We start from the raw sequence: 25,966 nt of genomic DNA, 5'->3' as shown, positions 1-25,966 counted from the left end.
AAATAAGTTCTCTTTCCTTCGCTTTTAGTGTTTGAAACCACTAAACTGACAACATACATGGATTGATTTGTTGTTATTTTACCTTTCTTTTGAAACTCTAACTTAATACCTGATAATTCATCGTGTAGGATTGTTTTCTTTTTTACCTTATGTTTTTTATTTTGTGTCTCATTTTAAAGGCTGAGCCAAAGAATAATAGTAGAACTGTATTAGTCAGTTTCAGTTTTTTCTAAGGTGCCCTGGGTTAGGTTAACTATGTGCTGTCTCCCATTACCTTGGAAAATTAGCAGTCTGACTTCATCAACCACCAGTATCACAGACCAGGAGCAGAGTTTACTTTGTTATTTCTAAGAGGAGTGGAAATCGTTCCTAAGTTATCTACCTCCAATTCTGGATATTCAGAGAAGTGATTGAAAAATTCATTAATATTTTCTGGTGTCTGTTGTATACAACAGACACTAGTATGGCAATATGAAAACAGTGGATGTGTAACCGATGTGATTCTGCAATCTGTATACAGGGTAAAAGTGGGAGTTCATAACCCACTTGAATCAAATGTATGAAATATGATATGTCAAGAGCTATGTAATGTTTTGAACAACCAATAATAAATATTTAAAAAAATTTTTCTGGTGACCACATTTGGAATATGATTTAGGACAGCAGCTTTTTAAACCTTCTCAATATACACACATACTTCGAGGCACTGCCCTCTGCCTCCCCACTCTCTGTTCTTCTGTAATCCCACATCACCCTGTTGAACTGTCAGTGCTGTCTGGGTCTGCCCATCAAGGCTGCTCTCCCCAGCTCAGATTCCCTACAGCTGCCAAGTGCTACTTCTAATCCTTCACCATCTGGCCCCAGGCTAAACATGCTTTAGCATCAACCCTGGTCTCGCCAGGAAGTACGTAAAAACTACTTGACTGTGGCAAAGCTGGAGATACTCAGGCCAGGCCTTCAAGGATGCTGAGTCTGACACAGCACCACTGATGCAGAAAAACATAAAAGACACATAGATGACAGAAAAAAATCTGAACAAAAATACTTTGTGAACCTATAATATACATCAGTATATCAGCTGTGAGTCTCGGAAATTTTTTTCCCAGGCTGTATACGTAGTATCTAGAGCTTCACATTGGCTGTTTTAAAATCATATGAATGATTTTGAACTCTGAGAAAATGGCATTGAAAGTATTAAGAGAATGATCATACAGGGCATCTTATTAGTCTCAAAAATGAGTTTATCTATTATGAAATAATAGAGCTTGTAGTTGCAAATGTAGTATTCCAATTTTACATTATTGATCTTTAATTCACTGTGACATTCTGGTCAAAGCTTCAATACTAATTCTGTCTGGCTTTTGTACATAGCTTTCCTAGGTCTTTATACACGATGCACACAGTTGATGCAGTAAAACCTATACCTATCTATGCCAGAAATTCTTTAAATTATGGATTTTTTCTGAACCAGGAGAGTCAATTTTTTTTTTCTTTTTTTTTAGGGGATACCAGAACATAACTATGTCATGCATAGAACATTTTAATGTGTTCAGTAATTATATTTTTCATACATGACAATTGTATTGCAGCAGAGAAAGGAAAGATCTTTAACCAATAACTGCACAAAGTTAATGAATATCTAACAGAGGGTAAAAATGTAATAGAACTGTGGTACTTGGGAAGTGGTGAATTGGTGAAGCCTTTTTCTTTATAAAGTTACTTCCCTATAGTGTTATATAACGTTTCCTTAACCACAGAGGAGCTTCTAAGAGTTTTGTGTTGTAGAGAATTCTATTTACCTGCATGTTTACATTTCCCATGTCTTATTGTCCTGATAGTAACAATCTCTAGTTTTTCATAAGCTTTACACTAACCCTTCATTAATGTTGATACTATTTTTTAAAAGGTTCCTGACTCAGCTAAAATATATGCTCATTCTTTTCTACTTTAATGTAATCCTTAAAATTAAAGTTGTTTTATTATAAAAATGTAAACTGATAATGAAGATGGTTAATCCCTGGAACTATTAAAGAAAATGGTTTTAGGGTCTTCTGAAATTAATTTTTAATGTCTTTTTAATGGTTAAATGAAATAAATAAAATTTGAATTAAACTAAAGAGGCAGAAACACAATCCATTCTCACAAGATCTTTTTTCTAGTCTCTTTTTAAGCTAACCCACTGAAGACTGATTTCTTTACAGCGTACCATACAGGGTCCTTTACTCAATATTGTTGAGTGTCCTCTAGTCTTTTAGCAAAACAACAAAACAAAACAAACCCCACCATGATTATTATGACTTCTTTGCTTTTAAAATGAAATTTATAAAATGACTAAATATGTTTTGTTTAAAAAGCTATGAAAAATAACAGGATGTCAACATGTCCAACAATTTTGAAATGAATACAAAATTTCAGATCTGCATGGTAACTTGTAACAATTTATCTTTGTCACTTGTATAGATTTTGTGTAGGGTACAAAAACTTCCTTAGAGAAAACATAAAAGTCTATTTTAAGAATTTTACAAAATATACCAACTTTGTGTTCTAAAATCTTATAATAGGTAACTTTTTTTTATATCACAGCAGCTGTGCAATAGTGTCTGTTTATTTAAGTCATTTTCTCTATGCATATGATATTGACTGTAAGAATCAAGCAAGTATTTATATGAATCTCATTTTCTTGTACCTTAGAGACTTTTTTGAAAACTTATATTGAAACATCTCAGTTTTTATCATGATCTCTGGCTATTTAGAAGAATACAGTTCAAATACAAGTATTAGGGGCACAAAGTGCTTTACAAACATTTTTGGATCATGCTACAAAAAGACATATTTTCCCTTAATGATTTTTTAATTCTCCTAATTTTTTTATATTCCTTGCTCTTTAACTAATACTTATCTGACTTACATTTTGCTTGACCCAATTCAATGTGGAAGATGCATACAAAAATGTGAAGTTCATAAAGAACATTTTTTTTTTTTAGAGAGAGAGAATCTTTTTTTTGTAGATGGACACAACACAATGCCTTTATTTTTATGTGGTGCTGAGAATCCAACCTGGGTCCCACCCATGCTAAACAAGCGCTCTACTGCTGAGCCACAATCCCAGCCCAAGAGCATTTTGTCTTACTTATACGTTAATCTGGCCTTTTTTATTTTCCTTTAATCTAAGTCAGTTCAATCATATTAACACATTCAACAGTGATTTATAAAACAACTCCTCTTTCATAGCTTTTCTCAATGACCCTGTAGTTTAACTTGAGAATTAGACTCAAACTGGAGACATTGTTGTCTAATTATTACAATTAATCAAGAGATTCATTATCTTTAAAGAATAGCTATTAAAATATATCAGTTTTTTGTATCTTTATTCCAATAAATCTATCATTAAATATTTGTAAGATATTTTTAGTTCTTTGTTGGAAGTGTGAAAGTATTTATTAAAGAACTTACATGGGTAATTTCTCACTAAGTTTTTACTATCTAAAGAATGACTACCATAAAGTACTTCCTGACCAATCACGGGGAGTCCATTGTAGTATAGCATAGTGTCTCTGAATAGTTGACACTCAAAAATATTTCTGTAATTAAGTATAATATATAGTTTTCTAATTTAGAATCTTAAATGTGTTCTTTTAACTTTCAATAGTGGAGATAACAGTTGATATACAATTATGAATTTCTTCCAGTCTTCTATTCAGACTCTTTTGTACCACAGAACTCTTTTTGTAATGTGTGAAACAATTAACTGATCAAATAACCAAATTCTGCATGATGGATTCAGTGGAGACACCCTTTTCTCCCACCCTCAAAAAAGACATGATCTTGTTTCAATATGTTATGCCAATCATGATCCCTCAAAAGTGTTCCATTCTCCATTTATTCTCATAGATATTAAACTCACACAATATCTTTACTTATTGTCTCTTTACAATATCATTATAAAATAAAAATTATTTTTCCCATATTGTAATTATTGGATACCCCTGTTGCTAATGGTGCAGTGGAGAGATCAATATAATCAAGCTGTATTTCAAGGAAGAAAGCAAAGTCTAGTCATTGGGCTTATTGTAAAACCATCCAGCAAATCTCTGGGTGCTCTTTGAGATTAAATTGATATTAATTCATGTACAAGCCTAGATATCAATTTTACCCTATAAAAAGGTAAATGTAAAAAAAATGCTTCTTTTTAATATTTGAGATTCATGAATGACCCTGCATATTGATAGATGCTTTGACACATCAATTTGGAAATTTCATTTCAGGAAACAGAGTATTAAGTATGTCCCACAGTGTTGTTGGTATTGATCTGGATTTTGGGGGAAATCCAATTAATTTTGTTCTTCCTTTATTCTTTAGATGTGCCATATTATTCTCTCTCTAAAAATATGTTAGTAGTGTTACCAGAATTGTTAGATAATAACTAAGGAAAATTTTAGAGTGTAAATGATGAAACCACTGAAATTTATATTAATCTAATATAGAAAAAGTGGAAAGGGTTTATTTTTAGACTTTAATCAATATATAATGTGGTTCAGATTTTTGGAATATAGTTACTTTTTACTTTTAAAATGCAAATCTGTTTTTTTCTGCAAAATAAAGTTGTTGTTTTTTTGGTTTTTTTTTTGGCAGTTCTTTTGCACTGAAACTGAAACTTTTTAAAGTCAAGTCTTCTTAATGGCATGTAATAATAAACTCATCTTTTTGACTTATTTTTGTCTTTCTAACTGGGATTTATATGCTTATTTACTTGTTTGTTTTTACTGAAGAGAGTAATAAAATCATATAGAAGGTAGATAGAAAATGTTGTTTATTTTTGTTTGGATGTAGATATTTTATTCTTAAAGCTTCTCTTTTATTTTGCAGTTACCGGTGGCAGATTCCATTAACTATTGTAGTAGGAAATAGAAGCCATGTGTCTTCAGAAGCAATTATTTGGGTGTCTAACAAATCAGGTAAAATATATATTGTCCCCTGAGGAACTATTTGGTTTCAGATAATTGTTTGGCAACTTAACCTCTAGTTTTAGCTGTTATAAAATGTGAATAAAAATAAATTATATTGAGAAAGTAAAGGAATGTTAATCACTTCTAAAAACTTAGGTATAATATAGAATAATAGTCTAATTTCAAGCTTCCTAGGTAATTTTATATTTGTTTCTTTTATGGTAAAGAGAAAATTTTAAAATAAGTATCTGTAGAATTAATATTATCTATTTTAGGCTGTGTAATTTTGTAATTCCAAGTGTAATTAAAATATAATCATAACTCCCAGTAGAACATTACTTCAAATACTAAAATGTAGGCCTAATTTTTAATCCCATTTTCCTTCTACCTTTTAGTCTCTTTAAGGGACCAGACTGTCTCTTTAAGGGACCAGAAAGGCAATATTCTCCATGGAATTAGATAATTATAGGGCCAGGAGGGAGGGGCTTTTACATGGCATCTAACTATCTCCTAGGTTGGGTCAAACCTCAAGGAACAGAGAGAGATGAGATTCTATTCTCTTTCTAAATATCTTCAAATAAGATAGTGACCTGTTTCAATTCATTGTCAGAAACCTATTTCTAGAATCCAATCTATATCCTTCAGGCTAGAGTGTGAACCAGGTCCCTTTTATTCCTGTTTTCCATTGAGTTAGAGAAAAAGTCAATTATCATCTTTTATGTAACATTTCATTTAGATTTAGATGGTCAAGTGTGTTCATATTTTGTTTTTCTTATTTCTTTCTCACATACTGTTAATTGATGTTACCTTACATCATTTTAAACAGCCACAATTTTTTTTCAATAAGGTGAGGTATAAATAAACAGCTGTTTTTCCCTTCTGTCTTGCTATTATAAGGGAGAGTAAAATGCCTAAAATACATAAAGGAAACAAGTTTTAAAGCAAAATATAATTTGTTTGCCAGAAGTATAAACACTGGGAATTCCAGGTGTATTTTTACTCAAATTTTTAATGTTTCTTAATACATAATCACATATTAGAAAAATATGTATTTTAACTTATACATCTTGTATGTGGTCGGATCCACAGCCCAGTTGTGCAAGGGCAATAGGTTAGGTTGCAGAAGGCCAAAGAAAGTGTCCATAAGTGGTACTTATGATTTATTGAGGAAAGCTTGCAAGAGATGAGTGCCTGCTCCTAGAAGACTTCAGTGATAATAGACTGATACATAACACTTCTGTCCTTCAAGGTGTTTTTCCAAACAGTGCCTCCTCTCCCTCATGATGTTTTGTCCAGTAGCTGCTGGTTGGATGAGTGACACATATCCTTTCCACAGTGCCCTCAGCTCCCCCCTGTCTGCCAGTGGGATAGAGGTTTTATGTTAGGCTGCGGAAGCAATGACAGCATCAGCATTAGCTTGCATTGTTTGCTTAGTTAGCTTGCATGGCCAGCATCCCAAGGAACAACTGTCTTGGCACAGATGCAAGAAAGTAGCTTTCTACAGATTAACACTAATTTACCATAATTCCCAGAGTGCATAATATGTATCCAGTGTTCTTCAAGATAATATGTTCCTGGACTTTCCAACCCAAGCTTGCTCTCAGTATTCCTTTAACTTGGTGAGGTTTTTTGGGGGAAAAAAGGGAGACATTCAATGATATTGTTTACTCTCCCCCTTTTCTTTAGAAATGATACATATATAAAACATGCATATGTAGTCTAATAAGACATTAAAGTACTTACTCTAACATTTATTGATATTAATCTTTCTAAATAATTAGAATCTATAGTTTCATTGCATTATTCTGAATTTATACCTACTATATTATTTGTCTGTGTACCTCTCTTTTCCATAGTTGTTTTATTTACCTATGTAATCTGTTATAAAATGATGAAAACAATTACTATAAAGTTTCAACTATTAGAATAAAATTATGCCACTCTAGGAAAGCCAGGAGCATGAGATAGAACTATCTTCAGAAATAAAGCAAAATACTCATCTTTTCAAGGTAGAATGAAAATGGAGAAAATTTAAAAAGTATAAAGGTATATTGATCAAACATCAGGAGTGGCCCAACACGTCACTTGCAGACAGTGTCAGTGGAAGTATGATTCTTGTAGCATTTGTTTCCCAGGACCATTTCCTCTAACTCTAATTATTTCCGTAGTGTTATTCATAGGATCTTCTTATCCCTCCGAGAATTGAGAATAGTGTCACAGTTTTCTTTGACGCAAAGCCACTACTGTCTATGTTGGAGGGCTTGTTTTTTTTTTTTTTAATATCCTTTCATTGTTAGTCAGGAATAATAACAGTGTATTAGTTCAAACCATGCTTGCCTCCTAAAATATTGCCTGTGTTGATATATATGACATCACACACAGCTGCACAATTTGTGAAGCTCATAATTCTAGGACGCACTGTTTGCATAGACTATGGCATGAATGGCATACGCCTCTTCCCCCCAAAGTTATACAATGTTCAAACTGCAGAGCATAGTGTGTTATGGTTCATTAAATCATAACAGCATCTTCTGTTTGATATGAACATTTTGAAATGTTGAGCTTGGTGGGGGGATACTCATATTAAGTAAATGCTTCCCTAAAACTTGATAAATTCAAAAATCTGGAAGAACTTTTACAAGAGAGACCCAAAAGAAAAGAACACCTTGTTTTACCTTTTCAATTATATCCTAGATATTCAATTTTATCTTGAAGTTTTCATTCTGATGACCCATAATAAAACTAATACCAGAAAGAGTTTTGGGGGGTAAGATATTAACTTCTATGTTCTTTTGTAAGTTGTCATGTTCCCTATGGTTTAAAATATAATCAGTATCAATTAATCAATAGTACCAGTTAATCAGTATTTACTTCATGTTTTCTTCCATAGAAACATGAAGAAAATATTCTGGCCAATTCTTATCAACATATATGAAAAGAAATTATACATTTAGTTATATTAACCATATTGATCTTTTTTGTAATTTTCACTGCCAATAGTAATACATATTTGATCTCATAAGATATTAAGTCAAAGTCTTTGGTGGATAAGATGTATACATTTGATTTTAATCATATGTTCTTGGCAATTTGTTTTTTAAAACACTTTGGATAAATATCTAATTCCAAGTTAAGGCAAAGATCATTGTAGCCTAAAAGTAGTTTTAAAACACTTTTTAAGTTTTTAAGATCAGGTTGAAATATTTATTCTTTTCATTCTTACTAGGAAAATACCAAGTATTCAGACATTTATAATTGTGGTAGCTTGCATATTGACTGGCTGTTCAATTAATGTTGCATAGAGGGGAATAAATTTAGCGTCAAATGTTAGAAAAGAAAAGATTCAAAATAAAAAAGAAATTGATCCTTAAAAATTAATGTAAAAGATTAAAAATAGCATAATGCTATGGTGCTTTCCTCAAACATTGACTCATTTAAGATTCTCAAACCATTAAAAAAACAGTATTGTCTTTATCTACATTTTACATTTGAGGAAATTAAGGTTTCAGAAATAACTTACCCAGTGACAGTCAGTTAGTGAGATAAAGAGCTTGCTTTTTTATCTTAGGAGTTTAGTTTAAATTTAGGAGTTTAGTTTCTTTTTTTTTCTTTTTACTCTTTTCTTCCCTTGACTACACAAACACACACACACACACACACACACACAAACACACACACACACAGAATCTAAGTTCTTTGGTAGGTTTCTTTGAAAATCTGTCAGTTACTCACTATGATGTCTTTAGATATGTTCACATAGTTCTTTAAAGATTCCACAAAACATGATCTCATTCAGTTTTCACAATAGTCCAGTGAGGCAATGAATATATGTTATTATTCATGGGTTTGTCCCATGTTGTTACCCTTATTATTATTATTTTAATTCAAATTGTTATGCAAACAGCAAATATTTGGTATAAATTTCTAATTTCATTTCTCTTTTTATTCTAAAAATGTGTAAAATATAAAAATCTTATAAAAATATCAACTACTTTGTGCCTTGATGTAGTCTGAATCAGACCATTTTGGATATAAATATAATTTTTAATTATTATTACCAACACTTGAAATATAACCTCCATACTTTTTATTATGTACTCATCAAATACGATACCTCATTAGGCCATTGGAAAAGATTTCTTTAAAATGCATTGCTTGCCATTAGTTAATTTGAAGAACATTTTAGGGATATAATTAACTAGAACTGAAAAGATATTTAAAAATCTATTACGAAATCTTTCAGGGAACCATTTCTTCAAAGATCTCATTTGTAGTAAAGGCATAAAAATATTCATGAATAGTAATAACCTTCAGGTTTAAGTTATGAATTCAATAATGGTGTACTTAAAAACAATAGATGCCTGTCTGCTTATTCTGGTTAGAAGATATAGAAAGTATAGGGATTGTTTTCCTATTTTAACATACATATTGATTTTAATTTGACTATATCCTACCTGTATGTCTTTGAATTGAATAAGTTAAAAAAAATAGAGCCAAATGAATCACATGGGGTTTAACATATGCCAGCTATCTAAAAAGTGAATAGGAAGTAACTTGAAGGATAGATTTAATTTATAGGAATTCATGACCATGACAGATTTGTAAAAATCTAAATCATGTGTTCATATATTGAACTTGATGCTTTAGCATTCTAATTAAAAAAAAACACTTCTTAAATGAAAATTATCAAATCTGCTCTTAACTTATGTGAATTAAATGACAATTTTATTATTTTTGTAATGAAAAACTTAGTATACTTGAAGAAATTAAGATTGCTCAGAAGAAACAATATTTTTAATATTTAAGTTTTAATTTTCTTCCAGGAATTCAGGCATGATTAATCAAAACCTCTCCTTATAATGTTATTTTAGTTTTTTAAAACATCATATTTTCTTGTTACTTTGGTTCTAATTTTTGCATCTGTAAACTGAGGTGACATTCTAAAACTTCTTGTGTGGGTGACACGTTAAAAATTTAAAAATTCGTGTTTATGAAACTTCAAAGACTTGAGAAACCATTTTTATTTTCTAGTAGTCAATCTGATTAGTCTGTTGGAACCATTTTTCTTTATCTGTTTCAATGAACACAGTTTCTAAAGGTACTGAGAGCTGAATAATATCTGAAACATTAAGTTTTTATATTTAATATACATTGGGGTTTAAGCACTTTTGTTTTACTTCAGACTTTTGAAAATAAGCAGTCTCTTAGGTACATTGTATTAAATAGCCCACCCTATTACAGGCCTGAGAAATGAATGGTCATTAATGTTCACCCAGTGGTTCTTGTGGTAAACTCTTCCTTGTGTGGCCTTTCCTTGAGAGAGAGTGCTTTGTAAATTCATTCCTTCCAAGGAAATAAAGAGGGACACTGTATTTCCTGTTTTGTATTCTGATGTGCCAACATCTTGATAATGGAGTAAGAACCGAAGGTGTGCCTGTTACTCAGATATGAGTCAACTGGCTTCTGTGGTACAGTCTATGATTTTGAGTTATTGTAGAAATTAGATATAAACAGTATAACAGAAATTAAATATAACAGTCTGGTTTTATTTTTTTTTCCTCCTGGATGTCAGATTGTGTGTATGTGTGTATGCATGTAAGTTTCTAAAGTCCACTTCTTAGTGTAAATTCTGAGAGGCATGAGTCCTAAAGATTAACACCCAAATTCCTGGAATCATCACCCTCCCTCTAGGACGTCAGTAAAGGTTGACTTTACATGTGAATGTAGGTCACTCTCTCTACCATATTTGAAAAAGTTAAGCATGTAAGAAGTTAGATCATTTTTTACTGGCTTCTGTTCATTGAATTAGCTGGTGAAAAAAAGTATGTTACCATTTTCCAAAGTGATTTCAATAAGCAGAATTTATTACCTTTGTTTATAAGTCTATGTGGAAATTTAGAGTCTTAAACAAATGTGGTTTCCTTTTTCTTGCATTATTGATGATGTGGAGAAGTGTGTTGTTTATGAGTAGTCCTATGAAAGCCAGAGACAAAAGGCAGGAGACAATGATGACTTCTAAGTAAATGGGCTGCATTGTTCTAATCACTTTCTGACAATTAAAATAAGAAGAATATGTATCTAAACACATTTTAATTTTAGCTGCACATGCACATACAACCTAATTGAAAGCTGCATGAATATAATAGTGTATTTCTAGGTTACGTTTGTTTTGAGAAAGAAAATATTTTATAGGTAAGTAGTTTCTGTCAAGAGCAAAAATATTTGTTACAAGAAAATAATTTACTGAGATAATAATGAGTAACCATCTAAAAGCGTTTCTCAGCAATTCTAAATGCTAATGATTGATCAAAGAGTAGGTTTCAATGAGATATTTAGGATAGAATTTCTTTTTAATGATTGGTTTTGTTAACATCTTGTATTCAGAAAACATAAACTTGATTCCATTTTAACTCTTAAATTTCTAAATCTATTTATTCTCAAAATGCTGTTTTCAGAGCATCACAGAATAGCTTATTTGGACAAGGGAAGCTGGCTGCTGGGGAACATCAATCAAACAGGTTACTTCAGAGTCAACTATGACCTAAGGAACTGGAGGTTATTAATTGATCAGTTAATCAGGAACCATGAGGTATATTCTAGACTTGCTCATAAGCAACGTGCTTTGACATGTGAACACCTGTAATTTTAATCCTTAATGATTCTTTTTTCCTTCCCCGATTGGCCTCATAGGTTCTTTCTGTCAGTAACCGTGCAGGTTTGATTGACGATGCCTTTAGCCTGGCCAGGTATGTTTTCCTGTGGATCTTCATAATAAAAACTCTTGCCTGTAAGATTTTCTGCATTAAGCTGAGTAGTATGCATATTTTGAATTTAAGATATTAAAAATGATTGCTAATCTCACAATCTTTGTGTTTAGATATGAATTATAATCACTGTGCCAAATTCTTGATCAATAATAGCCATAGGGTATTTCCAAGGCAGGAGAAACTTGATCAATTTTGCTGCAAGTTCAATTTAACACTCTGGAGATTAATAATCTCTTCCAAATTTCATTAATGACTCTAAAAAATGGCCATTGTGCCATATTTAACTTTTGATAGAAAATATCTTCAAGCATCAGCAATTTTTTTTCCTCGACATATGCCAGTATATCTTTTATTAATATTCTTTTGAATGTGATTCATTATGAAAAGCTTGAGCTGTGAGACAGATATAAATATCTACAGGATAAGACTGTTCTGGACAAAATATTTATCAATCTTGTAGTAAAAGCTTTTAGTTGTATTGGTAATAGTAATATTGTATTACTTTCACTATTAGATTTATAATGTAAAAATCAGTTATTCCTTTGAACAGTCATCAAATGAAATAATGAGCTCAAGGTACTTATTGTATTTTGAAACGAAATAGCAAACAGTTCTTTTAGTATTTTTTTACTCTTTCATTTCCAGTTATAGTTTTAATTTTACAAGCTACAACTTAGGACATGGGAATTTCTCTTTGCTTACCTGGTTATCATAATTTACATTTTCTCCTAAGGCAATTGTATGAAACTGGTTAGTTTTATCTGTGCTGAGATGAACACACAACTTAACTTAGCATAGGCATTGTTTCATTTCTGGAACCTGAAACTGCTTTTCCAGTTTATGTACTCCATCAAATCTCAATTCTCTTCCATATGTTAAAAAGCATATCATTCCCTGTGGCATTCTAATCCATCAAAACTAATGAGCTTACATATAGAAGACTTGATAATTACTTTGACATAAGCAAAGTCAAGTTTGGGACCAAGTTACAGAGATTGGTTTTTGTAAAAATAAGTAATGTAGAAAGGAGAACACATAAAGAAGGGAAAAAGAAGAAATTTCAGGTAATTTTCTATTAAAAAGAAACAAAAAATCAAAACCCCCAGACTTTTTCCTTTTCTACTGCTACTAAGGAGACTGCACTGTTTTCTTACCTGGTAAACAATTCTATATTGGCAACTCATTCTGACCAGGTACCCCATGTTGCAGGCACACATTTGCCTACCTGCTGAGTGACAGCCCTAAGGACAATTTACCAGCAAGGAAGTTTCTAATGAAATTGTACCAATTTCATGTAGTCATTTAGTATGAACAGAAGCTCACTTCCAGCAAAAGTAAAGGAGGGTCCTTCCATGCCACAGCATCCTCTTCTTGCGAAAAATTTAAAAATAATAGAGGTGGAGAAAGCCCTGCTGAGGTGTGATGTGTGATAATGGCTAAGAGGTAGCCTTTGCTATGTAGTAAAATATGCAGACTTTGAAGAAAGCATTAGGTATGATGGTAATATATATGGAAGTTTAGAGAGTCCAGCCAGCCAGCCAGCCAGAAGGAATGTATTTAATGTAATACTGCACGGAGAAAAAGGAGAGAGAGAGAGAGAGATTATAAAATCATATTTATTCAGGTGAATGCCCTGTACTTACTTGGAACTATTTACAATTCATTGTATTCTTGAAATATTTTTTTGTAATTTTGCTATTCAATATCTATCAAACTTCTTTCCATTTTCTGGAGAAATCAGGTTCTCCTTGGGTTCTTTAAAACTAATAAGTAGAAAAATAGCAAATATTTTTTATATACTTATGTGCAAGTTACTGTGCTGAGGCTTTTGTTAATGACCACCTTCATTCAATCTTAGGAAACACATGGAATGGCTGTGGTTACTATTGCCACTTTGTAGCATGGACATGGGGGTTAAGCCACTTACTTAAGGTTGCACAGCTTTTAAGTGTGTGTGTGTGTGTGTGTGTGTGTGTGTGCGCGCGGCTGGGTGCAGTGTGGGAAGGACATGGAAATTCAACTTCAAACAGTAAAAAGTAGAGTCCTTGACTTCAAGTCAAAGTGAGTTTGCCCATGACATGAAATTCCTTTCTATCTCATCCTCCTTGTCTGTCCAGAAGATTACCATTCCCTTGAAAAAAAATGTTATTTTGTTCACACTTTCTCACCACAACCTTGTCGTCTTACCAGAAAAAGTAAAGGGATGTTCTATGTACTAGTGTTAGAGCAGATACTGTCTCATTGCTTTCCAGGTACTTTTCCCAGTCCCTGATAGTTCCCAGATGATCTGGAGGAGAGCACTTTGCCTCATCCTCTTATTGTTACAACCTAATTTAATCTTTGGTACAGAATTGTGCTGACATATGCTTGTTACATAATTAATCATATAAATTGATCATCAATTATTAATTTATCAAACTATAAACTTTCACACGTATTTTAGTAAGTTTAATTTCTGTAAGTGGAATTTGGGTTTTAAAGACTGTAAGATTTTTGATAAATAGTGGAAATTATATTCCCAAGGCTTATTTAACCCTGTCAACCATAACATGAGACAATCTAATTTCTTCAAACCCTTCATTACAATATGCAATGTGTTTTAAATTTTGACAATTCAGTAGCCAAACCAATTTTTAGAATTTAATCATTTCTTTCATGCAAATTTGCTATTTCTACCTTATTTTCTACTAAATGTCACTTAGTTAAAAAATAATAATTCCAAACCTAAAAGAAAATAAGCAAAGATATTTTATTTTCTTGTTTAAGAATTTTCTTCCAAAACATGTGTTGACCATTTCTTCACTTATTGCAGAAGATAATAGTACGATGTGTCTGAAAAGCAACTGCACCCTGACCCACCTTGATGAGAAGCTGTTTCTCCTACTTTGATAGTGGTTGTTTAAATGTGTAATGTGCTGACATTTCATAAATGAACTTGAGAAGAAATGACTTACAAACTTTATGTGAGAGATAGCTTGGCAGCCAATCCCTAAAAAACAAATGCCAATTGTCTTCTTTGATATAAGGAGGGCAACTCAGAACAGAGCAGGGAGGAAGAGCATGAAAAGAAGATTACCATTAAACAGAGATGAGAGGTGGGAGGGAAAGGGAGAGAGAAGGGAAATTGCATGGAATTGGAAGGAGACCCTCATTGTTATACAAAATTACATATAAGAGGAAGTGAGGGGAAAGGGAAAAAAACGAGAGAAATGAATTACAGTAGATGGGGTAGAGAGAGAAGATGGGAGGGGAGGGAAGGGGAGGGGGGATAGTAGAGGATAGTAAAGGCAGCAAAATACAACAGTCACTAGTATGCTAGTATGGCAGTATGTAAAAACATGGATGTGTAACCGATGTGATTCTGCAATCTGTATACGGGGTAAAAATGGGAGTTCATAACCCACTTGAATCAAATGTATGAAATATGATATGTCCATAGCTTTGTAATGCTTTGAACAACTAATAAAAAAAAAGAGAGAGATAGCTTGGCAAGCAAGCCTTTTTGTCCAGATTTCTCCATGGTGTTACAGTGACACAGACAGGGCTACTTTACTTTGGTTAAACAATACTACAAAAAGCTGACCAAAGAGCCCAGATCCCTCTGATAGTGTCCACTGCTTTATAAGTTTCTGAATTCTTTCTTCAATCCCTATTCTTTATGTGAAAGAACCATGTTGTATCAGCAAAATGTTTTTCTTACTTGTGTATTATAATGGATTCTTGAGAGTTATCAATAAAAATAGACTTTGATTCCAATGTATAGTTTATTGCACTTGGTAGACAGAGAGAGAAAGATGATTCTGTAGCTGTTTGCATTAGACTCATTTGGGAGAAATATTCATGTATGATTACGCTTTTAGTTATCTTTTGTTAAGCCACTAGAATGTGTGTGTAAGAGAATTAAAATTAAATATTTATGGAATTTTGAAAGTGATAAAATTGTTTATTGTAAAATAAGATTTATGTCTAGCTGTATGCTTCCAACCCTCTGCCATTGACCAAAAGCTATTTAAAATTAGCTCACAGTTATCCTCTCAGCCTTTCTAACCAATGAAAATTGTTTCATACTATGAGCGGTGACTCACTGTGAATCCTTTCAGACTGGCTGTACCCAAAAGATTATATTTCTCATATCCCTGAGGCTGGGGATTTTAATTATCTATTTGTCATCAGTAACAAATGCACATCTTGAGACATATAAAAAAAGTCACCTTGAAACCCTTTCATTTTATACCTTTCTGACATGCAATCATTTAAAAATTCACATTCCAAAGACCTCTAAATTAGTCTTAGTTTCTGCAATACTTTGCCATAGATAAATGGTAAAAATTGTCTGAATGCATTTTCAGGATATTTTACTGAAATGAGCTGGGAGTCTTTATCTTTCTTTCTGTTACAACCCAGTGAAAGCCTAGAGTATATTTCTGGATTTTCAACCATTCCTGCAGGCATATGCTGGTTGACTCAAGGTTAGAGAGAGAGTTAACATGTTCCTTTGAGCTGTCTTTAGAAATCTGTTGAGGGTGGAGTCACAGATGTTGTCCTTGGGATGAGGATTTCTGGGGAACTACTACACCAGGAACTTCTGAAAAGTACAAGTCTCCAGAGGCATTAAAGGCAGGCCTGTTGCTCGATAATGGCAAAATTTCTTAGAGACTTTTGAATTGTGCTGTATTAAATCCAAAGCAAATTTGTAACCTTCTCGGGCCAAATTTGTGTTTTAGTTCTGTAGGAGAAAATGTTTTAATATTAATGTCTAATGCCTGAGAGTGCTAAGTAGAAGAGAGGTATTTTGATATCACTTGGTAGGTTTGATCTGCTTTTATAGCAAATAGCCTTGGATTACAAAACTAGGTGATGTTTGTAGGTTACATGAATTAGCATTTAACTATCCTTTTTGTGAGAGTAGGTGGTCTAAATTTCCAAATGCAAGTCCAAATTTGTTTAAGTGTATGTATTTGTTTTATTTAGCATCTCATTCATTAAAAATAGTTTTATAACTCCCATTGTGGTTAGTGCTCCCAGGTCAGTCATGTACAAATTGTGATTCTTTTGATTTTGTGATTGTTTTGAAACATAACCCTGAGATTTCAAAGGAATTTACTAAGAATTTCCAAATAATTTAAAATACTTACTTGTTCATAAATAATTTATTTAGGAGGATCTGCCTCCAAGATGTCCATTTATACGACCAAACTTTACTTGAATAGGTTTGTAAAATGTGCTTACAACATCAAAACCTGAATATTCCTGTGACCTCAGATTTCTGGATGGGAATAATATCTCTTTTTTTTGAATATGAGGTAACTGTTTTCCTTTTGCTGTAAATATTTTGCATATTCAGGTACAGGCTTCTTTGAGCATGACCTCAGAGGCTACCTGCATCAAAATCACCTGAGCTTTTATCTTTAAAATTGCAGACTACTGAAGCCTGGGACCCTTCATTCTGTTAAGTACTTCAAGTGATTCTGACACACATAACAATGTGAATTCCTCTGCTTTTGAGACCCAAAGGCTATTTATGGTATCATATAAGATAGGTATCCCTTTGAAGGTGGAGCACCTTTGAATTAATTGGGATCCGTCATTTCAGTAAGCATGACCTCCACTGGATTGGAGTCATTCATTAGCTGGTCATTCCGTGATTAGGACTTCAGGGAATCAGTTATAAGTACTTGGAAACATTTTTATTCTTATTGCTTAATGTCATCATCTCAGATATTCAATTTTATGACTGTAAAAAAGTCACAGTCTTAGAATCTCAGAAATTTTCTCAAGCAGAGACAGGTGCTAGAGTGTTCTTAAACAATTAGGAGACACCCTGAGGTTCAATTGAGCATACTGACATATATCAACCCCACAAAATTCTAAGATGTTCAGCAGTTTGCCCTGGAGGCAGCCATGGCAATATTTTCTGGCAAGATAACCTGGCTTCTAAACCTATAATGATCTGCAACTCTAGTCACAATGCCAATAGGCAATGCCAGTCTATCTCCCCGTAGCAAGTGTTGACCGAGAAAAGGGGGAAAATATTTGTAGGTTTTATAGTTATGCTATTGTGTAAGCTTCTTGATAATGCAGTAAAATACTTGAGATACTTATGTATGAGAGAAAGGGTTTACTCAGCTCTTGGACTTGGAGAGTCAAGTCCAAGATCAGGCAGCCCCGTCACTTTGGGCCTCTATTTAGAGTGGCCAATAATTCCTTTATGGCAGGAATACATATCTGAGCACCTACTCACATCACAATCCAGGAAGCAGAAAGACACAGAGAAAGAAATTTAATGGAGGTTTTAGGTCCTCTTTGGGGACATGGCCCCAGTGATCCAAGGACCTTCCATTGTCCCCATTTTAAAAGCCCATAGCAATTCCAAATACTGCCACTGTGAGGACCGTAGACATTACTTATGGACCCTTGGACATCACTCTGCATATTCAAGCTAGAACAGCTGTGGTACTCTTAGAGGAAATCAGGAACTTTGGAAGATAGAGTGGATGAAAAAATAAATATATTGTTTCAGCAAGGAATAATTGTGCCTAACAAGTTTGAAAGAAGTTAATTCTGGTCATTTAGAACCGAACAATTTCAGCACATGTCTGTTTCTTCAAGAGCTAGTCAAAACTCTAGTAAGAATTGGTTGGACTGATTTTCAGTGTTTTGCAAGCAAATCTTTGTGCCTTTTGCTCTCTATCCAGAGACATGGCTACTCAGGTATGCCAGCTTCCTCGGATTTTCTGTAGATTTAGAGTGTCTTAAGTAATCTTCAATTTCACATACCCTCATAGCCCTGTTCCTACTGTTTTTATTCGCTATGAATTCACATCATATTTTAAAGTCATATAAAACCTTTTGTCACAATACTTTCCTGAGATAATCCCGTCTTCAAGATTGGTCCCAGAAGATTGTGACAGTTTGGCAATCAAAGCTGGAATTAAACCAGCAAATAATCTATGCTTATCACTCTAACTCTCCTTTGTAAAAAAAAAAAAAATGTTCTATAGTATGGAACCTTTAAGCTTCACCACTCTGTGTTATTTTACTTGCATCTTTATTCAAAAGCAGTGTGTGAGATTATCTATTAGTTTAGATGTGCCATAACCCTGTGGATGGTCAGTATATGTTTGTTGTGGTAGGTAACAAATAGAATTATGATTGATATTTCACAGAAAAAATAAAGGTAATAATTACAACATAGAAGAGGAGTCAAGAAGGCAACCATTGCCAACCAATTAGTTTAAAAATAATAGTATAGTTCCTTGCATTCTTCTCGTAAGTATATTTCCTAAGTAGAGCCTCCCTGTTTGGAAAGCCCAATTCCTCTGCCCCCATCCAGGGCCACCACCTGAAGGGAAAGCTAGCCTCTGCTTGGCTCTTGCTATTTACCTGACTGTTGCCATCTGCATAGACCTGGATGTGATCAGTCAGTGTCCCAGATATAAATGCATGACTATTGCTTGGAATTGTTTAGCTGGTATGGGGATATAGCCTCTAAAAGCTATTTTTTTTTGTTATTCCTTTAGTTAATTTTTAATTTAAAAAAATTGTATGTTAATCTTTTCTGCATTCCCGAAATTCAATCCTGCCTCTTTATCTTACATTTTGAACATGAACCCAATTCTGTTTAATTTGATTTTTCTTCCTAATTAGTAAGAACTTTGGCTACCAAGATAGATAGAATTGGAATTCCAACTGTGTAAATTACTCACAGTTTGATTAGGAGTTTTTATGAGGATTAAATAGATCATATACATACTGGCCTAGCATAACAAATTAGTAGAACTCATTGAATGTTATTTCTGTTCTATTCCTTTCCTACCTTTGCAGCATATACACTGGTCCAAAATGACTGCACATCATAATTCTTTTCTGCATATCTTAGTGAATTTACCCATATGTATTGATTTCCCTCTATACAGACTCCTTTATGGGGTTGTCCCAGAACATATATTTCCACACATTTTAATTCCCACTCTAAGAAAAAATGCAACATGGTTAAATAATATTTGTTTTTATTTCTGCAATGAGGATGGACACTGCTTATTTTATGATTGACATGAAAAGTCCAATAGGGACCCAGCCTAAATGGGGCACACTAGCCTCCTATAGAAAAAAAATGAAAGTTTTGAGGTAGATCTAGTTTATGAGAAAATTAAACTAAATTATTTTTGGCATTTGACCTGTCAATGTAAAAGTCTGATTTTTTCAAGATTTTTAAAATTTAATCTGGTTATTATAAGTTCTCATTTTTTTCTGTGTGTGTGTGTGTGTGTGTGTGTGTGTGTGTGTATGTGTGAGCGTATGCGTGTGTCTACGTGTGTGTATAGTCCTTGGATTGAGCGCAGGGTCTCATGCATGCTAGGTGAGTGTTTCATGCTGAGATACAGCCTCAATCCCTCCTTTGACTTTTATTTTGAGAAATTTTAAGGAAATATTTTAAAAATGAGCAATATAAGAACATATGTATTAAATACTATTACATATATATTTCCTTCTATGAGAGTAATTACTGCTTTGTCTTAGAATAATGTTTTCACATTTCAGAACAGATTCAGAGGGGCCTTTCTGATAATTATCTTTCTTAGCAAATATGCTAATCAGCTAGTGATAAAGAGTGCCCATAGCTTTTCCCTAGAACTCATCAAATCTATTTTTGTCTTCAACTGTTAATTACCTAAGGTAGCAATACTTTTTTGACAAAGAAACTAGAATATTGATAATGAGTTATATCGATAATAAGTATTTTACGTTATTATATTATTTTCTATTTGCCATGAAAATAAACATGTCTCAGTATGAAGAGGTGATAATTTGGGTCAGAGGAGAAAAGAAAGAAAATTTGGTCCCAGGGTTTTGTGCAACAGAAACACACACTTGCTTATGTGGCAAATCTTAAAGCCTTGGGAAATGATTTGAAATGCATGATGCTCTCCCTTAATTGCATGCAATTTGAACTATTCTGTGTAGAATGCTTCAAATGTCCTTATGTGAAATGGAGGACCAGTGAAGAGGCCTTCACTGTCTGGGGTGTAAGAAAACATCGGATTAGTAAAACCTGACTCGTTGCTACTATGCCAACGCTTATTTGATGTTGTTTTAAGATATGAGTACAGGCCAACTCTGGAATTGGAACACATTTGAATCACAGATTGGATTCTTCCTTCCTGAACTGGGAATGCTGGAGCCTATTTGATTTCTGCCTGTAAAAGGGGAGGTAGACAGAGGCTTCTGTTGCTCAGTGGTTCACTTGATTAGGGTATGGATTAAACAGAAGTTCAGTCTCAACTCTCCAAGACACCAGGTAGTTGTCTTAGCCAAAGGCGGGGGGCAAAAAAAAAGAGAGTTTGCAATAAAGAAAACATGCTGTTGTTGAAAAGTCCATATTTGACAAATTCAAGTAAGACTAATGGCCCTGAAGAGAATAATGATTGAGCATCAGAGGCCTTTATGTGGATGCTAACTCTGAATTAGTGCAGAGTTCATAGGGATGCTCCAGAAATGCCAAAATAGAGAACTCCAGGTGAAAATTAGTAGGTTTTGTGTTCCCAATGTCCAGATGTATTGGAAAGTAATTGTGTAAGCTCAGGGCAGATCATAAATTTTACCTTATCCTTTCAAGGGAAAGTTTACTTATCCTTTTTAAACAGGTAGGGATATTAAAATTTTTATAAAAATGTAGCAATTAGGCATTTGGCCTCCTACTTTATTATAGTTCTCAATTTCCCTCTTTGTAGAGTTTCTTAAGTTTCCTGATCCAACTTCTCAGATGTTTCTGAATTCTGTTGAATTTTGACATAGATGGACTATCAGTTATTCTTAGAAGTGTGGAGAGTTGAGAAATCCATATAAAATTTGCATTTCATTCATCACAAAAGTCACATGTAGAGTATTTCTATAAATTATATATAGAACATGAACATTAATGAGTTTGTTGATAGAGAGATAGATGATAGCTACATGGATCTAAGGGTGGGTGGATAACAAAGACAGACCATGATACTTATTTCATGAAATTGCTGTATTTGGCCTCAGAAAGACTACTTTTCATGATGACTATAATATGAGGAAAAGTAATATAGAATTTTAAAATTAGAAGATCATAGTTGATGTTCAGTTGAAATAAATTCAAGTGATTTTCTTAGTGGAAGGAACATATTACTGAGATCAGTATTTTGTACTCACAAATTATGTCACATGTGGTACTACAAAGTTACCAACCATGTAGAAATTCTCATATATCTACTTACTTCAAATATAAGCCAAGTAAAAAGTAAGGTAAAAATTGATGTTCCTTATTTATTGTCCTGTTTTATTATTATAAATATGCTTAGAAGCTAGGAAGAAAATCATTGTATATTTATATACAGGATTAGTATGTGCTATTATCATCCAACGTCTCTTTGTCTATTTTTCAGTGTAGATAAGCTAATCAGTTTCTAAAGTATACATACATGATATTAAAATAAATTGTGCTCTCCTTATCCTCTACAGATAAGTGATATGAGCACCTTTCACAAACAGGTAAAAGGAAAACCGTGAGAAGCAATTCACAGGGCTTTTAGTGGGTTGATTTTTTTTATTTTAATTTTGGTTGCTCAACTTTCAAGAGTAATTCACAGATGGTAAATTCTGTTATGCAAAGTCAGCAATATCATGTTGTGTAACAGTTTTATTCATTTGGAAATACATGGGCATTAAAAAAAATAGATGTAGAAAAGGATAGAAACTGTAATTCAGAATGCCCCAATGACAGTGACAGTTTATTTATGCAGTAAGTACTTAAATGACACCTACTGTGCACCAGGATGTGTTACAGGCATAGGGTGAATAGCAAAGTCACTGTCTTCATAGAGATTATTTTATAGTGCAGAATGATTGCAATGAGATCATCAAGAAAATAATTAACTATATATCAAGGGACTATACATGCAGAGTAAAACAATAAATAAAGCAAAGAAAGGTTTACAAGTACTTAGAGATGAGGTATAGAGAAGTTTATTGTAAATATAGTGATCAGGAAAATCCTCATTTTCCAGTTAGTATTTGAGAAGAAACTGAAGAGAAGTAAAAAAGAGTACCATGTGAGTGGAGCATTCTAGATTGAGGATCAGAACATTCTACTGTGTAGAATATACTTGGCAGGTTTCAGGGAAAACACAGGCATACAGCTTAATGGAATGAGAAATGGGAAGTAGCAGGATGAATCGCATTTGGGGAGGAAGAGGGAACCAAATGTTTAAAGCTTTATTACAATAAGAATTCAGACTTTATATGGAATGAACATTGGGAAGATTTTGGACAGAAGAGTGATAAGATCAGATTTGTGTTTATAAAAGACCACTCTGGCTGCTCCATCAAGAATATACTAGCAGGAGACAAGTGTGAAAGTAGTGAGCTCCAGTTCAGGGGCAATCAGGACCAAGGTGTAAGGAGAGATGCTGAAGATGATGATACAGCTGTTTTCTTGGGGAAAAACAGAAATGCCCTAGAGAACTCTGGTAGCTTCCTAAGTGGCAGAAGTTCATATCCAGTAGTTACATCCCAAGCAGATGTTTTCTGAAAAAGAGTTACTCATTATGCTGTAATAGCAAGAAAAATTATGGATATTGAAATCCTATGAGCAGCATCTGTGTGTCAGTTGATTTAGCCTATATATTTTACATTATTCTCTCAACAATTCCATGTGATGAGCATTCTTATCACCATTTTTTATTTGTTGGTTTGTATATCGTTGTCTTTAGAATCTATTTCTAATTATTTCTCATGTGTGTTATGTGTGAAGCAATTTTTTTTTTCTTTTTCAGTTAGTATTTGAGAAGAAACTGAAAGAAGTAAAAAAGAGTACCATGTGAGTGGAGCATTCTAGATGGAGGACCAGAATGTTCTATTGGGCAGAATATACTTGGCAGGTTTCAGGGGAAATACAGGAATGCAGCTCTAATTTTATGTAACAGTTTCTGTGAGGTAACACTCACAGAAAATAAAGTTGACCAATTATATAATAGTAAAACCAACACTTATAAAGAAGTTGTAGAATAGTTCTCATACACTAGAAAGTTTCCTCAAGTTAATTTGCAATTCCCTTCCTTCATTCTGATTTTAGGCAATGATTGATTCAGTGGTTCTCATTACTGTTTTTGCCTGTTCCAAAATTTTGACTAAATGGATTTACAAAGTAGGTGATCTTTTATGTTTTGCTTCTTTTATGTAGCATAGTATTTTTGAGATTCATCCAAATAGTTGCAGGTATTAGTACCGTTTCTTTGATATTATGGATTCACTGTAATTTGTTTACCCATTCACCGTTTAATGAATATCTGGGTCGTTTTAGATTTATCCTATTACAAATAATACTGCTATGAAGATTTGCATATGCATTTTGATATGGATATATATTTTTCTTTCTCTAACCAAATACCCAGGAGTGGACCTGCTGGGCCATATGGTAAAGTTTACTCTATGAGATACTACCATACTCTTTTTCAAAGTAGCTATACCATTTTTCATTCTAAGAGGTGATGTATGACAATCTCAGTTGTTTCAAGTCCTTACCAACCCTTGATATTATCAGTCTTTTTAACATCAGATGGTATATTGGGTACAAAGTGTTCTTATAGTGACTAATTAAATGTGGACTACTCTGATGATCAATGATGCTGAAAATCTTTTTACATTTTTAGTTGTTATATGTACATCTTCTTTTGTGATGAATTCATTCAAATCTTTTGTCCATACTTAATATTTAGATTATCTCATTATTAAAGCATAAGATTCCTTTCAATAGTCTGAGACCAGCCCATTTATCAGATATATGTTTTGCCAAAATTCTCCCAGTTTGTACCTTTCCTTTGTTTTCTTAACTGGTATTTTAATGTTGAAAGTTTTTAATATCAATGAGGTTTATTTGATCAGTATTTTATTTTATGTTTTTTGTTTTATGCCTTATGTAAGATATTTATACCAAACCCAATACTACAAAATTTCTCTCTTACATTTCTGCTAAAAGATTAATAATATTAACTGTTTTGTTGTGTACTATGATCCATGTTTACTTAATTTTCATGTATGCTATAGGGTAAGAGTTAAGATTAATAGTTTCCATTCAGATATTTAGTTGTTTCAGCACCATTAATCGACTTTTTTCTCATTGACTTTCTATAGCAACCCTGTAAAATTCAGTAGATTGTATGAATTGTGAATCGATATTTTTGACTCAATAGTCTGTTCCATTAATCTATCACTATGTCAATACCACATTGTCTTATTACAGTAGCTATGCAAAAAGTCTTTTAGGATTTTGGTTGAGATTGCTTTCAAAATATAAATCAATTTGGAAAAATTGTCATTTTAGTAATAGCCATGTCTTTGGGATATCTCATTTACTTAAATTTAAATAAAATTAATACAATTATAATTTAAGTAAAATTATTACTTATATGGATTAAAATTTTGATTTCCTGCAGGGCTTTATAGTTAAGTGTATAGATTTTGCACACCTCTTACTATATTTTTTCCTATGTATTTTTTTATTAAAAATAAATTGTGTTTTAAATATCATACATATATGACTAGACCAGTCTGTTGTTAAAATATAGCAGGGGTTGCAAACTATGGCTCAGAGATTGCCTACCAGCTTTTATGAATAAAATTTTATTGGGAAACAGCCATGCACATTTATTTTTATCTTATCTATGGTGATTTTCATGCTAAAAAGGTAGAGTTGAGTGGTTGCAATAGAGACCTTATGGCTTATAGCCCTGAAATATTGACTCTGTTAAGATAAAGAAGGACTACTCCTCTTATATAGAAATACACTTTTCTGTTGTTGACTGTATGTCCTACAACTATGCTAAATCCATTAATTTCATATAGTGTTTTAGGATTTTCTACAAACATGATAGTATCTTCTGGAATTAATAAGAGTTTTATCTTTTTCTTTCTAACCCATATGTATTATATTTCCCTTTTGTGCTTTACTATACTGGCTCCTTCTTACCTCCAAGACAAGTTTAAATAGAAGCAGGGATTACTGACATCTTCACCATGTTTGAGACCTTAGGTAGACAGTACTGAACCTTTAACTATTGAGACTGACGTTATCTATAAGTTATCAGAGATTATTTTCATTAGGTGGGGAAAGTATCTTTCTGTTTTCATTTGTTAACAGTTTATAGCATGAATGGACGCTGAGGCTTATCAAGTATTTTTTTCTGCATCTATTAAAATGATATCATAGTTCTTTATATATGGTTAATT

The 25,966-nt window shown here is 32.9% G+C and overlaps 1 protein-coding gene across 1 annotated transcript in view; it reads left to right on the top strand.

The window, feature by feature from the left end:
* Trhde (thyrotropin releasing hormone degrading enzyme) overlaps positions 1–25,966 on the top strand; it is a 360,650-nt gene that overhangs the window by 270,990 nt on the left and 63,694 nt on the right. The window contains exons 10-12 of the mRNA XM_005330424.5: positions 4,867–4,955; positions 11,402–11,535; positions 11,637–11,692. Coding sequence (XP_005330481.4) covers positions 4,867–4,955; positions 11,402–11,535; positions 11,637–11,692 — 279 coding nt within the window. The remainder of the gene's footprint in view (positions 1–4,866; positions 4,956–11,401; positions 11,536–11,636; positions 11,693–25,966) is intronic.

Source organism: Ictidomys tridecemlineatus, chromosome 6 (assembly GCF_052094955.1).
Source record: "Ictidomys tridecemlineatus isolate mIctTri1 chromosome 6, mIctTri1.hap1, whole genome shotgun sequence".
NCBI lineage: Eukaryota > Metazoa > Chordata > Mammalia > Rodentia > Sciuridae > Ictidomys > Ictidomys tridecemlineatus.
This window is presented reverse-complemented; position numbering and strand designations above follow the sequence as displayed.